The sequence below is a fragment of the Anabrus simplex genome, chromosome 8 (assembly GCF_040414725.1).
Source record: "Anabrus simplex isolate iqAnaSimp1 chromosome 8, ASM4041472v1, whole genome shotgun sequence".
Lineage (NCBI taxonomy): Eukaryota > Metazoa > Arthropoda > Insecta > Orthoptera > Tettigoniidae > Anabrus > Anabrus simplex.
In genome coordinates, this window is record NC_090272.1 from 38,951,514 (window position 1) to 38,968,559 (window position 17,046).

The 17,046-nt window shown below is 38.7% G+C and overlaps 1 protein-coding gene across 3 annotated transcripts in view; it reads left to right on the plus strand.

The window, feature by feature from the left end:
- LOC136879098 (mitochondrial intermediate peptidase) overlaps positions 1 to 6,595 on the plus strand; it is a 156,758-nt gene extending 150,163 nt beyond the window's left edge. For all 3 annotated transcript variants that reach the window (XM_067152844.2, XM_067152843.2, XM_067152842.2), the window contains one exon: positions 3,537 to 6,595. In XM_067152844.2, the coding sequence (XP_067008945.1) occupies positions 3,537 to 3,836 (300 nt within the window). In that variant the 3' untranslated portion in view covers positions 3,837 to 6,595. The remainder of the gene's footprint in view (positions 1 to 3,536) is intronic.
- Positions 6,596 to 17,046: the final 10,451 nt, after the last annotated feature.

Below are 17,046 nucleotides of genomic sequence, written 5' to 3' on the forward strand. Positions count from 1 at the left end.
AGTGGGTTCGAACCCCACTGTTGGCAGCCCTGGAGATGGTTTTCCGTGGTTTCCCATTTTCACACCAGGCAAATGCTGGGGCTGTACATTAAGGCCACGGCCACTTCCTTCCCATTCTTAGGCCTTCTCTATCCCATCGTCGCCACAAGACCTATCTGTGGTGGTACGACGTAAAGCAAATAGCAATAGTGATATTCTGCACTCCCAGTTCTGTAACTTTCAGCTCAAAGAAACAGACCTAGCAAAAGGAAGTATTGATGTTCAGTGGGCATTAGTAGGTCAGATGAAATCAGCTGATGGTGTACTCAAATATGACAGACTCTCTAAGGTGATGCTCTTTTATCAATTCCATATAGCAATGCAGTATATGAAAGGATTTTTAGCAGAGTCACAAAGACAAAAACACAGTTCAGATCCTTGCTGTCTGAACAAACTTTGGAGAAACTTTTAACCTTAAAATCAGTTCAGCAAGGCAATTGCTTTGAGTAAAAATTCAGTTCCGAGTTCTGAAAAGGGCTAAGTCAGCTACGGGTGTGTTGAACAACAATTAGTCATAATGTGATGTATGAGAAGTCACATGTTTCTAAAGTTCAGGTATGCCCAGTATTTAGTATTCACATAGGAATAATGAAAAAAAATATATATATATGTAGGCCAAATAGAGTTATTAATGTATTGAATTATAATGAATTAGTACATGTTCTGCCATCAGTGATGTGTCGTAATACATCACGATTCGCTGCCAAATTTCTCCTGAATTTTTACTTTTGAAAGTTGGCTTGTCTGCAGTATTTAAGAAAGGAAGGTATGTGACAGTTATCGATGAATTACACTGTTGTCACAAGAAGCCGAAATATTGAAGAGAATACTAGAAAGTAGGATGAGAGAAGGGATGGAAAGAAATTTAGAGTGCGGGGAGCATAACCGTTGTACACAAGACATTAACCCATAGCTTGGAATGAACCAACTGGTGATGACGAATGTACGAATTTGAAAAAATCCAAAACGAAGTAACAATATGGAAGGGACAGGGAAGAGAACTGCCTAAGGAAATCCTTAATGGCTGGCAACAGTGTGTTACTTAATTGATAGCCAGTGTTCCTGTTGAAATTGTTACGATTTTTACGTATTTCCACAGCTTCCCATATAATCCTAGACTTGTAATGTTTAGTGTGGGTAAGAGTTCGAACATCTTGGAACACGACATCATGACCCGACGATAGGGCTTGCTTAGCTATTGCTGACTTGTCTGGCTGGTTGAGTCAGATATTTCTTTGGTGTTCCTTGATGTGAGTCCCAATGGACCGGCATGTTTGGCCAATATATACCTTGCCGTAAGTACAGGGAGTTTTGTACACCCCAGGGTGTAATAGTGGGGACAATTTGTCCTTGCTTTTACCTAAATTGTGAACAGTTTTAGTGGTCCAAACATGACTTTTATATTATGCTTGTGGAGAATCTTGGCAATTCTGTCTGTAGTGTTGTGAATGTAAGGCAGGTAGGTGGTTCCCTTCACTTTCTGTGAGCTTTTACTTTACAAAAGAAAATATTTATAAAATCCTCCTATCAATACAAGTCAAGTCATCTGTTAGATGAAGCAAAGTCTATACATGTTTCAGCCTAATCTCAAGGCCATCTTCAGTAGTAAAACAATGATTACATAATATACAAACAAATTAAAAATCGTAATGATGTGAAGTGACAGTGATCATGATTAGTGAGTTAAAAACACATTGAGGTGCAAAGTCCTCTCGTCTAATAGATCTTGCTGACTGTTAAATAAAACACTATGCTGAGGAGTGTAGTGAGACCGTCAATACTACAAATAAAACGTGTATAACATCTGTAATGAGAAAAAAGGAATATATGAGTGGATGAAGAACAAGTTAAAAATGATGTACGAAAAGAAAACTCATATGACTTACTTGTAACTAAAAGTTGTCATCTCGAATGGAGCTTTGAGCTTTGCTTAGTTGTCCGTCTGGGATGCCGGGCTCTATGAATCTGTACATCCTTGTAACCATTACTACCCTTGAACGTGACTTTGAGTGTGCCCGTCTCCTCCTGGATATTTGTTGGGTCACAAATTTGTGTCGCTCTCGTAGTGAGTGTCGTGAGAATGCCCTGTTTTCGTGCTGGATAGTGGTGAGAATCTGCATGGAGGTAGTGGTTTGTGTGAGTATGCTTACGATAGACGGTATGTCCTAAGGAGCTGTTCGGTTTCTTTCTTACTAGAACATCCAAGAAATGAAGGCATCCATCCAACTCCATCTCCATAGTGAATTTAATTGAAGGATGTCGCTGATTTAAGTGGTTTGAAAATAAAGTTTCTTAGGACCTTCTGTCCATACCGCAAATGTATCATCCACTTACCTCCACCAGATCATGGGTTTGACGGGCACCGAATCAATACCCTCCTTCTTAAAATGCTCCATAAAGAAATTAGCCACTACCAGCAAGAGTGGACTTCCCATAGCTACCCCATCCGTCTGTTCGTAAAATTGCCTACCCCACAAAAAATAGCTCAAAGTAGAATGTTGTTTTGTTGACATGCCATAAGCCCAAATCCTGCAGTGTTCTCCCTGGAACCTTTTTAATGGGCATTCCGCCCTGCTATTTTTACAGACCGCCCGGCTAACACAACCTAGATACGTGCTAGTTACATGCTCAAAATTAAAATACTGTAAAATTGTTTATTTAAATGACAAATATTCAATATTGTCAGCATAATTGCATCAATTACATCGGAGTTTAAAGGTTTAGCTTGACTATCACGTAATGTGCATGAGCGATGTCTGAATTAGCATGGAATCGCATGTAAGCTCGATTCCTTTTAAATTTGCTTTATGCCGCACCAACACAGATATGTGTTAATGGGCACGGTAGGATAGGAAAGGCCTGGGAGTGGGAAGGAAACAGCCGTGGCCTTAATTAAGGTACAGCCTGCTGTTAAAATGGGAAACCATGGAAAACCACCTTCAGGGCTGCCAACAGTGGGGTTCGAAGAAGCTTGATTCTGCATGGCGTCACAAACCCATATGGCACTCCACAGCAACCGATGTTACACGATTATAAAAGAGCAGTAGAACACTAGAAGTTCAAAATACTTTTGTTATGTCTAGTTCGTGAAAATAACTCTAAAATACTTCAATTTTACATTAATGTTTACCTGTCTGATTTTACTATTAATGCTCTGAGAGGGATACAGTGAGATTTTATCTTATTCTGCCCGCCCTGTCATGTCTACAAGTGAAAGCATTAATGTTAACAAAATTATTATTATTAACAGTAATTTATTCTCAACATTGTAACGTTTTAATGGTTTTAAAAATCAAAATTACAATACATTATGTGGAATGTTAGAGTTCCATAGGTTATGTTATTCTGTGTACCTCTTGAGAATTGCAGAGGAACTCTTTTATTGTTGGAACTTGTAAATAGAGAGCAGGAAATGGCATGTTATGAATATGAAACTGTTCACTTTCTATGTGGGATTTTATACTCTTGCTGCAACACATTTTTTCCTTTTATTCCAGGCATGGCAGTTGAGATTTTCACATTTGGTGGGATATGGAGCGAAATATTATTCCTATCTTCTGTCGCGTGCTGTTGCTTCCTGGATTTGGCAGCAGTATTTCGAGGCTGATCCTCTGAACTCATCTGCCGGAGAAAGGTATAGGAGGGAGTGTCTTGCTCATGGCGGAGGCAAGCCGGCTTGTGAGCTGGTCGCTCACTTCTTGGAACGAGATGTTACTCCAGCCAATTTAGCTAATAGTTTGATTAATGAAATTGACTCTAAACAGGAGCACTTGGAAAGAATAAGGAGGTTAACATAGCACTGTTGAAGTCTCCCTCTGTAGGTACAGAAATTAACTGTGTAATATAGACCAAAGATTGTTTATTTACCATTTATTTAACTTTCATGACTGTCATGATATGCTAATGAAATGGTTTGGAAGACATGACATCAGGCCCTTTTCAAGTAGTCCATTGGTACCCATAATTTCATACCGGACAAGGTTGGGAAGTTATCTGGCTGGCTTTATGTAGTCATTTCAACCCTTTTTCAGCACTTCCTTTTGGCATCTTTGACACCTTTACTTGTGCTAATAGACTCAGCTCCCAGTTAGACAAGAATCTTGATAGCTGTCTGGTTTATGTGCATGAATTGAAAGGGGTCAAAGTGATGAATAGTCCTTTCATACAAAAGCTACCCTGCCAAGTTTACCCTCTATAACACAGTACTTGGTTAACAAATTCATGGGTTCTTCATATTTTGAGGCTATTCCACTACATTTCTGGAGTGTTTATGGCCTTCAATTGTCAGCTAAGGAAGCAGAGAGAATCTTTTAAATAGAATGATTATTATCAGGGCATAAAAGGAGATAAAGAAATACAAAAATCATCTTCTTCTTCTTCTTCTCCATCCTTGTGGCCATCATGGGGACTGATGCTCGTCACACATGTCTTCAGTGAGATAGTCAAGCCACTGCTTTTTGGATCGATGATATGGCCATTGTCTATAGGCGACATAACTGTAGTCTTGCTGCTTCGGGTAACATGGCCGAACCAGCATAGTCACTTCGTACATATCTTGTCGGTATTAGATGCTATCCCCATCAACTTCTGAGTGTAAGAAAGGGCCCAGAGCTCTAACTCCATCACTAATCAAGTCCATATCTTATCTCATCTAATCTACATCTTTATTTGTCACATGATCCAAACAGGTGAGGCCCAGGGGCCAATTTAGCATCCTCATTTCCATAATGTGGAGTATTTGCTGACATCTGGTAGGTGCAGGCCAGTATCCCGACCATTGTAGAGAAACAGGTCAAACCATAGACTTAACAGTTGCTGCTGGGATCTTGTGGTCACAGAGCACTCCTGCAACTTGTCCCCATTTAAGTCAAGGCTTGCTAACACACATGCAAGCATCTGGGAGGAAGTCACCATCACTCTTTATAAGGGAGCCAAGGTACCTGAACTTGGTAACCTTAAGTTGTTTTCCACTGTATTGTTAGTTTGACTAGTTTCACTAGGTTTAAAACATGAAAAATCATATATTTACCAGTATGGTACTCATTTGAACAGAGGATGAAAGCACAAAACGTCTAACAGTAGTAATACAGGCAGTGATGTCATCGTGTAAATACTGTAATAAAGATGAGGCAGATCTTTCTTAAATCACAAGGTACTACTACTTCATTCGTACTGAAAGTTTTCAAGCCAGAATATGATGAAGGTGTTTGGAGGAAAGGGAATAAAGTATATAGCAGAATGTGATAACCACTTAAACTGGTCTGTTGCAAAATTAATACACTACTAGTCTTGAGCAAGACAAGAGGAAGTGTTCATTGAGTTTGAATATTGTGTTCAGAGAGAAGTGATAGAATACATTACATAAACCTCACAGGTAAAAATTATAATTTACAGTGCTAAATCTGAACTAATGTTTCAATATAGGTAAAATGGTGAAATACCTTAATTGTTGGAGCGATGGGCGAGTACTTGAGCAGCAAGCTGATAACTAGAGGGTGCATTTTGGCATATTTTCATGTTTTGTTTGTTTCAAGATATAATGTCCATATAATCAAGGCAGTTCATAGCATTTAAAATCGAATGAATAATTTTGATAGTGCTTAATATAAATGCATATACTGTATACGTAATATGTGCATATTCTTAACACACATGCATAACTGCAATTATTATTATTATTATTATTATTATTATTATTATTATTATTATTATTATTATTATTATTATTATTATTATTACTTAAATAGAATTATAACCATGGCACCCTGAAACTAAAGAATACTGTTATTTACTTCATTCCTATGGTCTTGTCACTAGCCGGACCAAACCAATGCAGACCATGGTCTTATTCAGACCAGTATTTTGTAGCTCTAACCCAGCGGTGGCCAGGAATGTTGCACCTGTGCAGCACACTAATATGCTGTGCAATGAGCTGGCCTCATGCTTGCATATTAAGGTTACCTTCCAACGTGACCGACTCGACTAGCTATTCGGAAGGGGAATACTGCTCTTCCTCCCCACCGATTAATAACAGTACACAACACCCCAGCCATCTAGTCGTAGCAGTCATTCTTTCTCAGTCCGAAAATTTAACACTGCGCATTATTTTATTCTTATATTATTATTTTATTGTGGTTTGTACATCATATACAATAAACAAATACAAATCCATGTGATATGTCCTTGCTTGAGTAAACCTGTGACAATACATTCTACTTAACTAGATATCACATATTAAATGGTATTGTATCTTATCAACGCTTTGTCGAAGTAATGATGAAACCAATGTCCGGCACAAACGTACGGCACACAGACAAGCGCAAGCTGTTCCGCAAGTTTTTGTCAGATAATCTCTCATGCAACCGTGACTTGTGAAATTTTATTACAGAGAAAAACCTCTCACAAACACTAAGGATTGCAAATTTTTGCCACTTCTTCTCTTTTCTGATGTGTTCTCCATAATGCAATGTGTTTGCAACAGCACTTCCAGAGAACCACCGTCCTGAACCGTGTATGCTATGTTCCCTAGCCGTCAAATTTACAGTCAGTGCTCCCCACCATATTACATCTCTCTCTCGGAGAGCGGACACGCCTACCAAGCTCTTTACGCGTGTGCGGTAACTGTACATACTGTGAACTGTGCAGCATTTGGGCACCTCTACTCTAACCTATCTTTCATCATTGCCATTCATCTTTCGTGTTATTCGGTAGCTGTGTATAATGCACCGACTTGGATTGTCAGCTTGTCGGAGCCATTGCCATGTTGGATCTATAACCTGTACTTTCATTTCTTCGTTCTATGAAGACATGTAAAAACTGGAAATCATGCCGAAAGAAATAAATGAATTCTGCTTCAGCAGTGGAACCAACATAGAAGGAAAAATAGAATTTTTCAGAGTATGCAGTAGTGCCTATTTTGCTTCTGTTTAGTGCATATGAATCCATCCTCTACTGATAGCATTGTTTGTAGATGAATGTACTCAACTAAGCTTTAGGACATGTATGATGCACACCTTTCAGTTTCTTCACAATACTCTCTTCATATGTGCCAAATTTCATATTAGAATTGTTCAAAAAATATCCAAAACTAATTATTTAGGATGTTTACCTGCACCCAAGTTATCCTTGTCTTTTTATCAAACGCCTTCAGTGCCATTTCCACTTGAGGAAGCAGTCTCAGTAGGGAAGTTGGAGGATCATGCACAGCTTGATCTCTTCAGCTTTTCAGAGTGAATTTCAGTTTGAAGGATAGAAATATATCTGCTGGGATAAGGTCAGAAGAGATGGGGAAACACAGTTGTTTCTTAAGTCTGGCCTTGTACTGATATTTTCTTTCAATCATCTCAAGATTTTGAGACAAACAGTATTGATGTCAAAAAAGAACCCTTAATCACACTTTCACATTCGACCTGATTTGTCACTCTTTGGTCTCAACAAAGTTTTTCCTTCACCACTCTCTGTCTCCGCAAAGGGAATGTAATTGCTTGTAATGTTCATACAGAAATATGAAGTTTTGAAGCTTCCACCTAATCAATACATATATTTATATATTATTGTTCTACAGTACCGGTTTTGACCTTGTGAAGGTCATCTTCAGCTGACAATCATAACATACGATTAAAACATCATAATTAGAATGTCACATGATATGGGTGAAAACATAGTCATTACAATTGTTCTAGCTTAAATAATTGTCACAATAACTGATATAGTAATTAAAAACTTGACATTACTATATGTACATGAATGATGTATGTTAAAATACGTTTTTCTTAAATTATAAAGGTGTCACATAGTATGGATAAAAACGTCATCAATTTGCAAATGCTTTTCGTCTTATCTTCGTCTACGTTAATCGGTACGAGAGTTAAAACTTTGCAATACTATTATGTGCACAGGTGATATATGTTGAATCAGAACATTGATCAGCAATAACATTACATTGACCATTGTTTGTTGTGATGTGCTTTGTGTCTTCTGTTGCCACTCATCTCCGGTAGATAGGATTACTGCTGCGTACCGAGTATTTTTTATTTGCTTTACACCGCACCGACAGAGGTAGGCCTTATGACGACGATGGGATAGGAAAGGGCTAGGAGTGTGAAGGAAGCGGCCTTGGCTTTAATTAGTTAATGTACAGTCCCATCACTTGCTTGGTGTGAAAGTGGTTAACCATGAAATACCATCTTCAACGCTGCCGACATTGAGGTTTGAATCCACTATCTCCCAGATGCAAGCTCACAGCTGCGTGCCCCTAACCACATGGCCAACTCGCCCGGTCGTACAGAGTGTAACACCCTGCCTGAATATTGACGAGAAGTAGGTGGGGGTTAGATAAATTTCTTCTTTAGCATGCCATTCCTCTGGTTCGTAAATTTTCTGATACTACTGGTACGTAACACACTGGTTCATCATAGCATTCCAGCTATTCAATCCCTACTCTGAGGCACTGATTGAAATGAGCAATGTGCATATTTAACGGAATAATGGCAGAGGAGTGATCACGGCTGTCTGCGGCCTGGTCATTCCAGCTCTGGAACTTCAGACTGTTAGATCGGTACCATAGTACTGTTCGTTAAAAGTGATATAATGTGCACTTTTGCACTTGTTTGAGTATTTTATTTGATAATATTGCTTTTAATGGCTACATTCCTACTGACGTTTTTGTAATGACCTATGTTGACTTCAGTTAGGAAAACTACAAAGTCAGTCTTTCTGAGAATCCCGTAGTGAAGCACGGGTACGGATATAAAAGTAACATAAGTTTCAGGTCAGCTTTTGGGAGGAACAGTCACTAAAATATCAGAATTATATCTTCATCTTGCTTTCTCCTTTCCCACTCACATTCTTAACTCTTAGAAGATGTTTGTAATGGCCCATTTACATTTCCAGGACTAATATTTTGAAACCTTGATTCATAAAATGTGCACTGACCGCTAGGTACAGACACTGAAACCCGACATTATAAAGTATGTGACTAACAAGTGTCACAACACACTGTTCTTATTTTGCCAGAATGAGAGATTAGGAAACAGTCCTGTCAGACAAAACATAAGTAGGGTTTAATCCAGTACTCTCCTTTTTTGCACCTCACGGACACAGACTTATGGTGGTATTGGAATAGCACAGGGCTGGGAAGGAAGCAACCATAGCCTTAATTAAGGAACAGCCTGGTGTGAAAATGGGAAACCATGGAAAATCATCTTGAGAGTGATCGACCCATCATCTTCCGAATGCAATCTCACAGCTATGTGACCCAAGCAGCATAGCCAGCTTGCTTGGTAAATGCTGTACAGAAGGATACATCATCATTTTCTGGCATAGAAAAAGACTGGAAATATCCAGTAAACAACTGTGCAAGCAGCGTCCAACTTCTCTTTTGTACTCTTATTATTATTATTATTATTATTATTATTATTATTATTGGGTGCCTTCTTTCAACTCATTTCTTCTAATTAGGGAAATTTTCCCTGTAACTGACATTTTGTCCACACAGATTGTATTGGATAAATTTAGTAACATGGTCTGTGACAGTAAAAAAAGACCACAGATGACTCGTTTCCTGTCTTTTGCTCATCCTCAGCAACACAGCATGAAGCATGAAATATTGAATGATCACACGGAACTGTTTCGAGTCTATACAAAGTGCTTGAAATAACCAGAGAATATCTGTAACCATTCAACAAGTAACAGGGTAGGAATATCAGTACTGCCTCTAAGCTGTTCATCACACCTGCCCAGAAGTGTGCACTTAAACCGAATTACTGTTCTTCCTTCATCATCTTCATCATCATCATCATCATCATCATCATTTTACAGTTCCAGTTTCCTAGGTACTGTTCGCGAGCCTCTCCACTCTGTCCTTTTGAGATATGTTGTTAACTACGTCCTCCACTGTCCTTCCCGATCTGCAATGTCCATCCGGTGGTTTCTTAGTCTTCTTACATCCATTTTTCTGCCACATGTCTCTCCAAATTAATATAAGCTGTCCTTGTTGGCTCCATCCTCATTACATGCCCAAACCACCTCAATCTGGACATGCTGACCTGATCTAACAATCTCAGTTTCTTTTGTAACTGTGTCATTCCTTAAATTGTGCAGTTTTTTTTTTTTAGTTGTGGAACTCAGGAACTTAATCTCAGATGCCTGTAACCGTGATGAGTCCATCTTAGTGAGGGTGCAGATTTTGATACCATGGGTTACGATTGGTATGAAGTTAGCCCTTCAAAAATATTCTTACCTTCCCTTGGTTTCGCTTAGACAGTTACTTTTGTATTAGGGTCTCGGGTGGAACATATTTCTGGAAAAGCTTACTGTGATGGAGCAGGATATGTTATCATATTGTGATATTTAACTAAGATCTCTACTCTGTACTGATAGCTGTTGAACAATAACGAATTATTTCTGAAATGCGCTGTAAATGGCTAGTCACTTAGGAACGATACCACTATACAACACCACGTACTGGAAACTAAGACTTTGCATTTATATGTTTCTTCTTCTTTTTCTTTGAACAGGCCTTGTATTGTGTTATCTTAAGCCTTCATGTGTTTGTGAGTAAGGAAAAGAGTCTCATCATGCAACAGAGCTTGGCAGGCAACATTTTCCAGTTCTCCTTTATCATTCCCAAATATAGCTCTGAATTCAGGGGAATTAAAATTGCTCATCACTAGCAACAAATAACATTCAAATTTGCATCACGGTGTTCCTTCCTCGTTAGTTTGTTGAAACAGATAGAGTTGAGCTCACAAAAATTTACTGTCATTTTTGCCAAATTTCACTCCCAGCACATTGATTGTATTCAGTTACATAATATACATCACTGGCACTGGAATAATATTTTCTGAACTCGTATTGTATTTCTTGGTTAACAGTTGTGTTAATAGCGCAGTATCCTTGCAAGGTAAATTATATGACAAATTCAATCATTTCCAGGATAGTAGCAACCGATTCTCCCCTATATTAGCTTTAGCACTATTGTCACCTTTCATGGATTGTATAGCTCGAGGATGTGGACAATGACCTCATAAATTTGCCTTGGGATGGGGGCCATCTTGCAGAATGTCATTTTGGAGTTTGATATCTGTTTGATACACAATATTTGTTCAATTCAATCATATTACTTCTAACACTACGCACCAAGGCATTGTTGAATTTGGGATCCTCTTTGCTCATACCATTGGTTTAAGTTGTCTTTATTCTCAGTTCACGCCTGTTTGTCTCTCTGTTATGTAATCAGCCCAAAGGCTGGTTGGATCCTTAAATAGGACCACCAAAGGTTATACCGTTACGAGGAAACTGCAACAACCGACGGTGGCACCAAAATTAGGCATATTAGGGAAGATGAGGAGCGAGGTAGTTTGCCATTGCTTTCCTCACTGGGCCAGACAGTGTTATTGCAGCACGACTGACCCTATGACTAACACCTTTACTAACACTCAGACACACTGGTTGTACTCTGATTGTCATCACTCAGCACAACCCATACCGTAGCAGCTTCCATGTTGTCACAGCTATGGATGATACTGGGACTTGGGTGGAAGCTACACTTTCCTCTGGCCTGTGCCAAGATACAGATGCAAAAGTACTACATCCATCGAGGAATTTCTAGAAGTAATTATATTATTTGATCAGTTTTCATTTTTTTTCTGTTTCTGTTAAAGAACTTGATCTACAAGTTTGTAGCATGGTTGTTTTATTAGTTCATTTGAAGCTCCTTTAGTGATATGGCCATGCTTCCTACCTGAGATTGCCACTGTTCTCCTATCTGAGATTGCCACTGTTCAAGTACAAAACCAAGGTACCATGAATTTATTTCCATTAATTCCTATATTTATTGTCATTTGTCACATCTTCTGTGTGTGTGATTTTCTGTTGCTTGCTGCCCCAACACCTCTTCTTTCACACTGGCATTAATGCTGTGTTTTATGTTAATTCTTGCATGGACAGCGATACTGAAACACCTGCACTAGGAAGAAATTCCGAAGGAACCATGTTTACAGAGGTGCACAACACGGCCTCTATAACCACAAGAAAAATTTCAGCTTACAAGAAAATAATACAAGACTGCATTCTAATCCCAACTTCCCTGAATTTCAAAACAATCCATTTAAATTTTGACTATTTCACGTTTGTAGAGAGTTACATGTTATAAATCTATAGATTTAGGAGTAAACCCAAGACCACCTTGGAAAAAGAACCCCCACCTAAAGAGAAGTTTGCCACCTTTACCTTCAATAATCCTATATCCAATTTCTAATAGTTCCCATACTGTCAATGATAACAGCAAATTTACGAACTCTGGGACAAATTGAAGTGCTAGTCTTGTTTTTCCATGTACATAGGACAAACAGGCCACAGTGTCAATATAAGGTACACCGAACATCTTAACACCTTGAAGTATAACCGCTACTCAGTCATGAGTGAACACTGTAAGGAACTAAATCATAAATATGTAACAGTTGACAGGATTTAAAGATTTTATATTATTAACAGAAAGGTCCCTGTACTTGTTACTTTTTATTGATATTGACCAATACAACAATTCCTCGCACAACTGAAATGAAATCAACGAGAAGAAAAACGTTTTGCTGGAAACCTTTCTCCCGCTCGTCTGTCAACAGTTTGTTAATAAAAAAAACCCTGTGGGTGAGGGACGCAGATGAAAAATTCACCCACAGTATCCACTGCATTATAAGAGGCGACTAAAACAGGCGGCCAAGGGATGATCAAATTAGAACCATGAAACTACTTGTGATTAGTAGCACCACGCGGGGAACGCCGTGGGTCGCTTTTACTTGCGCGTAGTACCCCTATGTTGGGTACCAAATAGGTTTGTGATTAGTAGCAAACGAGAGCGTGACGGCTTTTACAGTACCTGTGATTAGTAGCACTATATGAGCGACACCGTGGGATGAGGGAACCCATGATTCTGGCTTGCCTATGATTAGTACCCATTGTATGAGGAACACCATAGGTTTGCGTTGCCTGTAAATGGCGCCGCAATGTGCGAAACACAGTAGGTCTGTAATACATGTGCGAATTTCATTACCTGTGAGTAGTACCATAATGTGTGGAATACCGCGTGTCTACGCTACTCTTGATTAGTACCACAACATGACAAATACCATGGTTCTACTTTCCTAGCAATAACTACCATTGTGAGGGGCCGCTGACTTGGATTTTGGACCTCTTTCGCTTACAAGTATCATCGATTCGGTATTGTGCTATAGAAGCAGTCCCTTGGTCAGTAATACAATTGTTCTACACCAGTTTCTGTGCATGTTCCACTGATTGTTTTAAATTCATATCCATCCATCCACCCATTCATTCTTCATCCTCACATTTGGAATTGTGGTCAGTGGATGTTTTTGGTCTTTTAATTTGTCATTTCATTTCATACCATTAGAGGCCGATGACCTAGATGTTAGGTCCCTTTAAACAACAAGAATCATCATCATCATCGTTAATAAAAATTAGTTTTATCGTCGACATTCCAGAACTAGATCAGATGTAAGTTTTTTCAGGCGTTTGCTCTATTAACCAGCGTTTTATCGTAGGTCTGACACTAGACTCATCAGAGTGGGATGTGTCAGACCCTACCCACTGATGCTGGGGTGTATGCAGATGAACTTATTCCAGAACTAGACGCGCCCTTCCCTCAATATCCCCCTCCCGTACCTTACCCCTCCTCCTTCCCCCTTCTGCTTCTCCACCCAACCACATCAGGTCTGACCCGCTGCCAGCTACACACACTCACACACTTAGTGTCAATGGAGACATGACACCGACAAGGTCATACCACTCGAGAGACGACAGCCTTCTAACGTTTTATAATATAAGCTATAAATTTAATTTTTGTTCCATATTGAAGTGCAATTATAAGAATAAATTGACAATACAATATATCAAGTAAATGATATTACATAAGTCTTCTAACAAGTAAGTTGTTTGAGTCTTTTCTTTTAGTGCAATATTTTTGGTTTTTTGTTTCATCCGTTCGTTCCTTTTTTCCCATTGCAAATGATGCGCACTCATTATCCCTTACTGACAGTCTCACTATGCTGCGCAGCACAGATTCCCAATTTTAAAAGGATTAGAAAGTTTTATGTCAACCAAATGAGTTTTTAGATGAGAGGATTTTTCTACCTCAACATGTTTTTATTATGTTTTTAATTTGTTAATCATGATCAAAACCAAAGTGCTATTTATTTCCACACATTTTATTAGTGTTCCATAAATGTAATATTTGAGCTTCTAAAACATGTTTTTTGTATTGAAAAGGAGGATAAGACAAGAATTTTTTTTTTTAATTTGTAAAGTTTGGAATGTAGTCTGTCACATTGTCAAGATTGTGGCTCAGCTTCTGAATGTGTAAAAGTTACGTGTATGTGACGTGAAGTCCAATAGAATAACGAGGTCAGTGTATTCTTGCTACTAAAGGTATTACTTTTAACATGACAGAATACTCCAGTCTCTGTAAATTGAGGTGCACAAAATATATTTGGCTCTGAGATTTTACTTGCTCCTTCTGCTGTGTGTGGGCTGGTTTATTGTACATTATTAATGTAAATATTTGTACATAGCTGTATTTTTTTTTTTGTATATTTTTGACGGTTGTACATTCGAAAAATAAAATAAAAATGAGAAAGTTTGTTGCTTGTGTCTGTTACTTTGTATGTTGTGAAACCAGTCCTAGTCATCCAGCACTTTGCTACACAATATGATGTACTAATATTGGAAAGGAACAAACAAGTGTCAAATCAAGTCCTACAAAAGAGAGAGAGACTTGAAAAGGAACACAAAATAGGACAAACTCAATGTCAGGTCATTGTAGGAAGAGGGGCCTTCAACTGAGCAAGTTGGCCTTGTGGTTTGGGTTGTGTACCTGTGAATGTGATAGGTTCGAACCCCACTGAAATCAGTCCTAAAAATTGTTTTCTGTGGTTACCCATTTTCACACCAGGCAAATGCTGGGACTGTACCTTAATCGAGGCCACGGTCGCTTCCTTCCCACTCCTAGGCCTTTCCTCTCCCGTCGTTGCCATAAAACCTATCCGCGTCGGTGTGACATAAAGCCAATTGTAAAAAAAATATGAAGCTAGGAAGCAGAAATGAGTTCATCAGAGGCCAAGAAGAAATGAATGTAGAGGAGCGAGTCCATCTACTGTATATGTAGACGGTAGTGTACAGAGATGATTGTTCTCGTCTTTTCGTGTTTTCATGCCTGTCCTTGTCTCCTTTTTCCGTTGCTCCATCTTCACACACTGACATGTTATTGTGTTTGTCCTATTATGTACATGTTTTGTGTTCCTATCTCTAATATGATGTACAAAGTTTGGGGTAGAAAAAAAAAGGGTTCTAATCCCAACTTCCCTGAATTTCAAAACAATTGTTTAAATCTTGAGTATTTTAGATTTGTAAAGAATTGCTGTTTTGAAGTCTTAAAGATACAGTCAGTGAGTAGCTCACTGGTAAGTGGTACCTGAAGAGGCTGGGTTGATTATTCTTGCAAGTAGGTGTTGAGTACTGTTGTTGTCGACTTAGCTCCCACCAAGCAAGCTTCATTCTGGAGCTATGTCTGCCATAATTTTTATGCTTTCAATCCATTCAGATTTAGAAAGGCCAGTCTTTGTAGATATTATGAGAAGAGGATAATAATAGCTTTGCCCAATTTCGGTAGAGCGCACCGTATTATAAATTTTTCATTTTGGAGTTTCTCTCTGGTAACTCGACTGCTTGTAGGTGCAGTTTATTTAAAACATTTTAGTTCCTGTAACAATGAGCACTATCTTTCATGATATGTTTAGCATACAAGGCATAGGCATTGTTTGATTCCTCTCTCTATATAAATGGAAGCCGGTTTGGAACAATCTATCTGTATTTATATATGAGGGGGTACCCAAAAAAGAATAGAATTATTTTTTAAAAGCTGTATACCTATTTTCAATTTTTTTTACAAAACAACTTTATCCCCTTCAAAATACTCTCCATTACAACTAATACATTTGTCCCACTGGTGCTTTCATTGTTTGAAACATTTTTTGTAGTCATCTTCAGAAATGGCTGACAGCTTCTCCCTCGTTTTCTTCTTGACCTCTTCAATGTCGTCAAATCGGTGTCCTTTCATGCCCCTTTTTATGTGTGGAAATAAAAAGTCGCATGGAACTAGCTCAGGGGAGTAAGCTGTGTGGGGCAGCGGAACCTTGCCATTTTTAGCCAATAACCATCTAACAGAGATGGCTGTGTGTGCAGGTGCATTGTCGTGGTGGAAGAACCAGTCTCCTATCTGCAACAAATCGAGTCTTTTTTGACAAACACTGTTGCGCAATCTTCTTAAAACTTCCAAATAAAAGGTTTGAATGACCTGGGGAAACAAACTCTGAACTACACCCTTGGCATCAAAAAAGCAAATCAGCATTGTTTTGATATTTGATTTGACAACATTTTTTAGACGGGCTGACAATGACGTCCTACATTGGCTTGACTGTTGGTTTGTTTCTGGGTCATATCCATAGCACGACGACTCATCACCAGTAATAACCTTTGACAGAAACTCTGGATCAGTTTCAAGCTGTTGTTTCAAAACACAACACGTTTCAACTCGGCGTTCATTTTGATTGTCAGAGCCCGAGGAACAAACTTGGCAGCAACTCTTTTCATTCCCAAATTTTCCGTTAAAATTCGCTGAACTGAACTCCATGATAACCTGCTAATCTCTGACAGTTGATCACATGTCTGTCAATGGTCTGTGAGCACAAGCTCTCAAATTTTTTCAACATTTTTGTCAATTTGGGCAGCTGATGGATGTCCAGAACGAGTATTGGCATTAAGCGACATGTCGCCATTTTACAACCGAGCAGACTACGTGTACACTAGAGTTTTTCCCATAGCGTCATCTTTGTAAGCTGTTTTCAACATTAAAATAGTTTCAGCAGCATTTTTACCAAGTAGAAAACAAAATTTCACAGCTGCACGTTGTTCACTTAAACTTTCCATTTAAAAAAT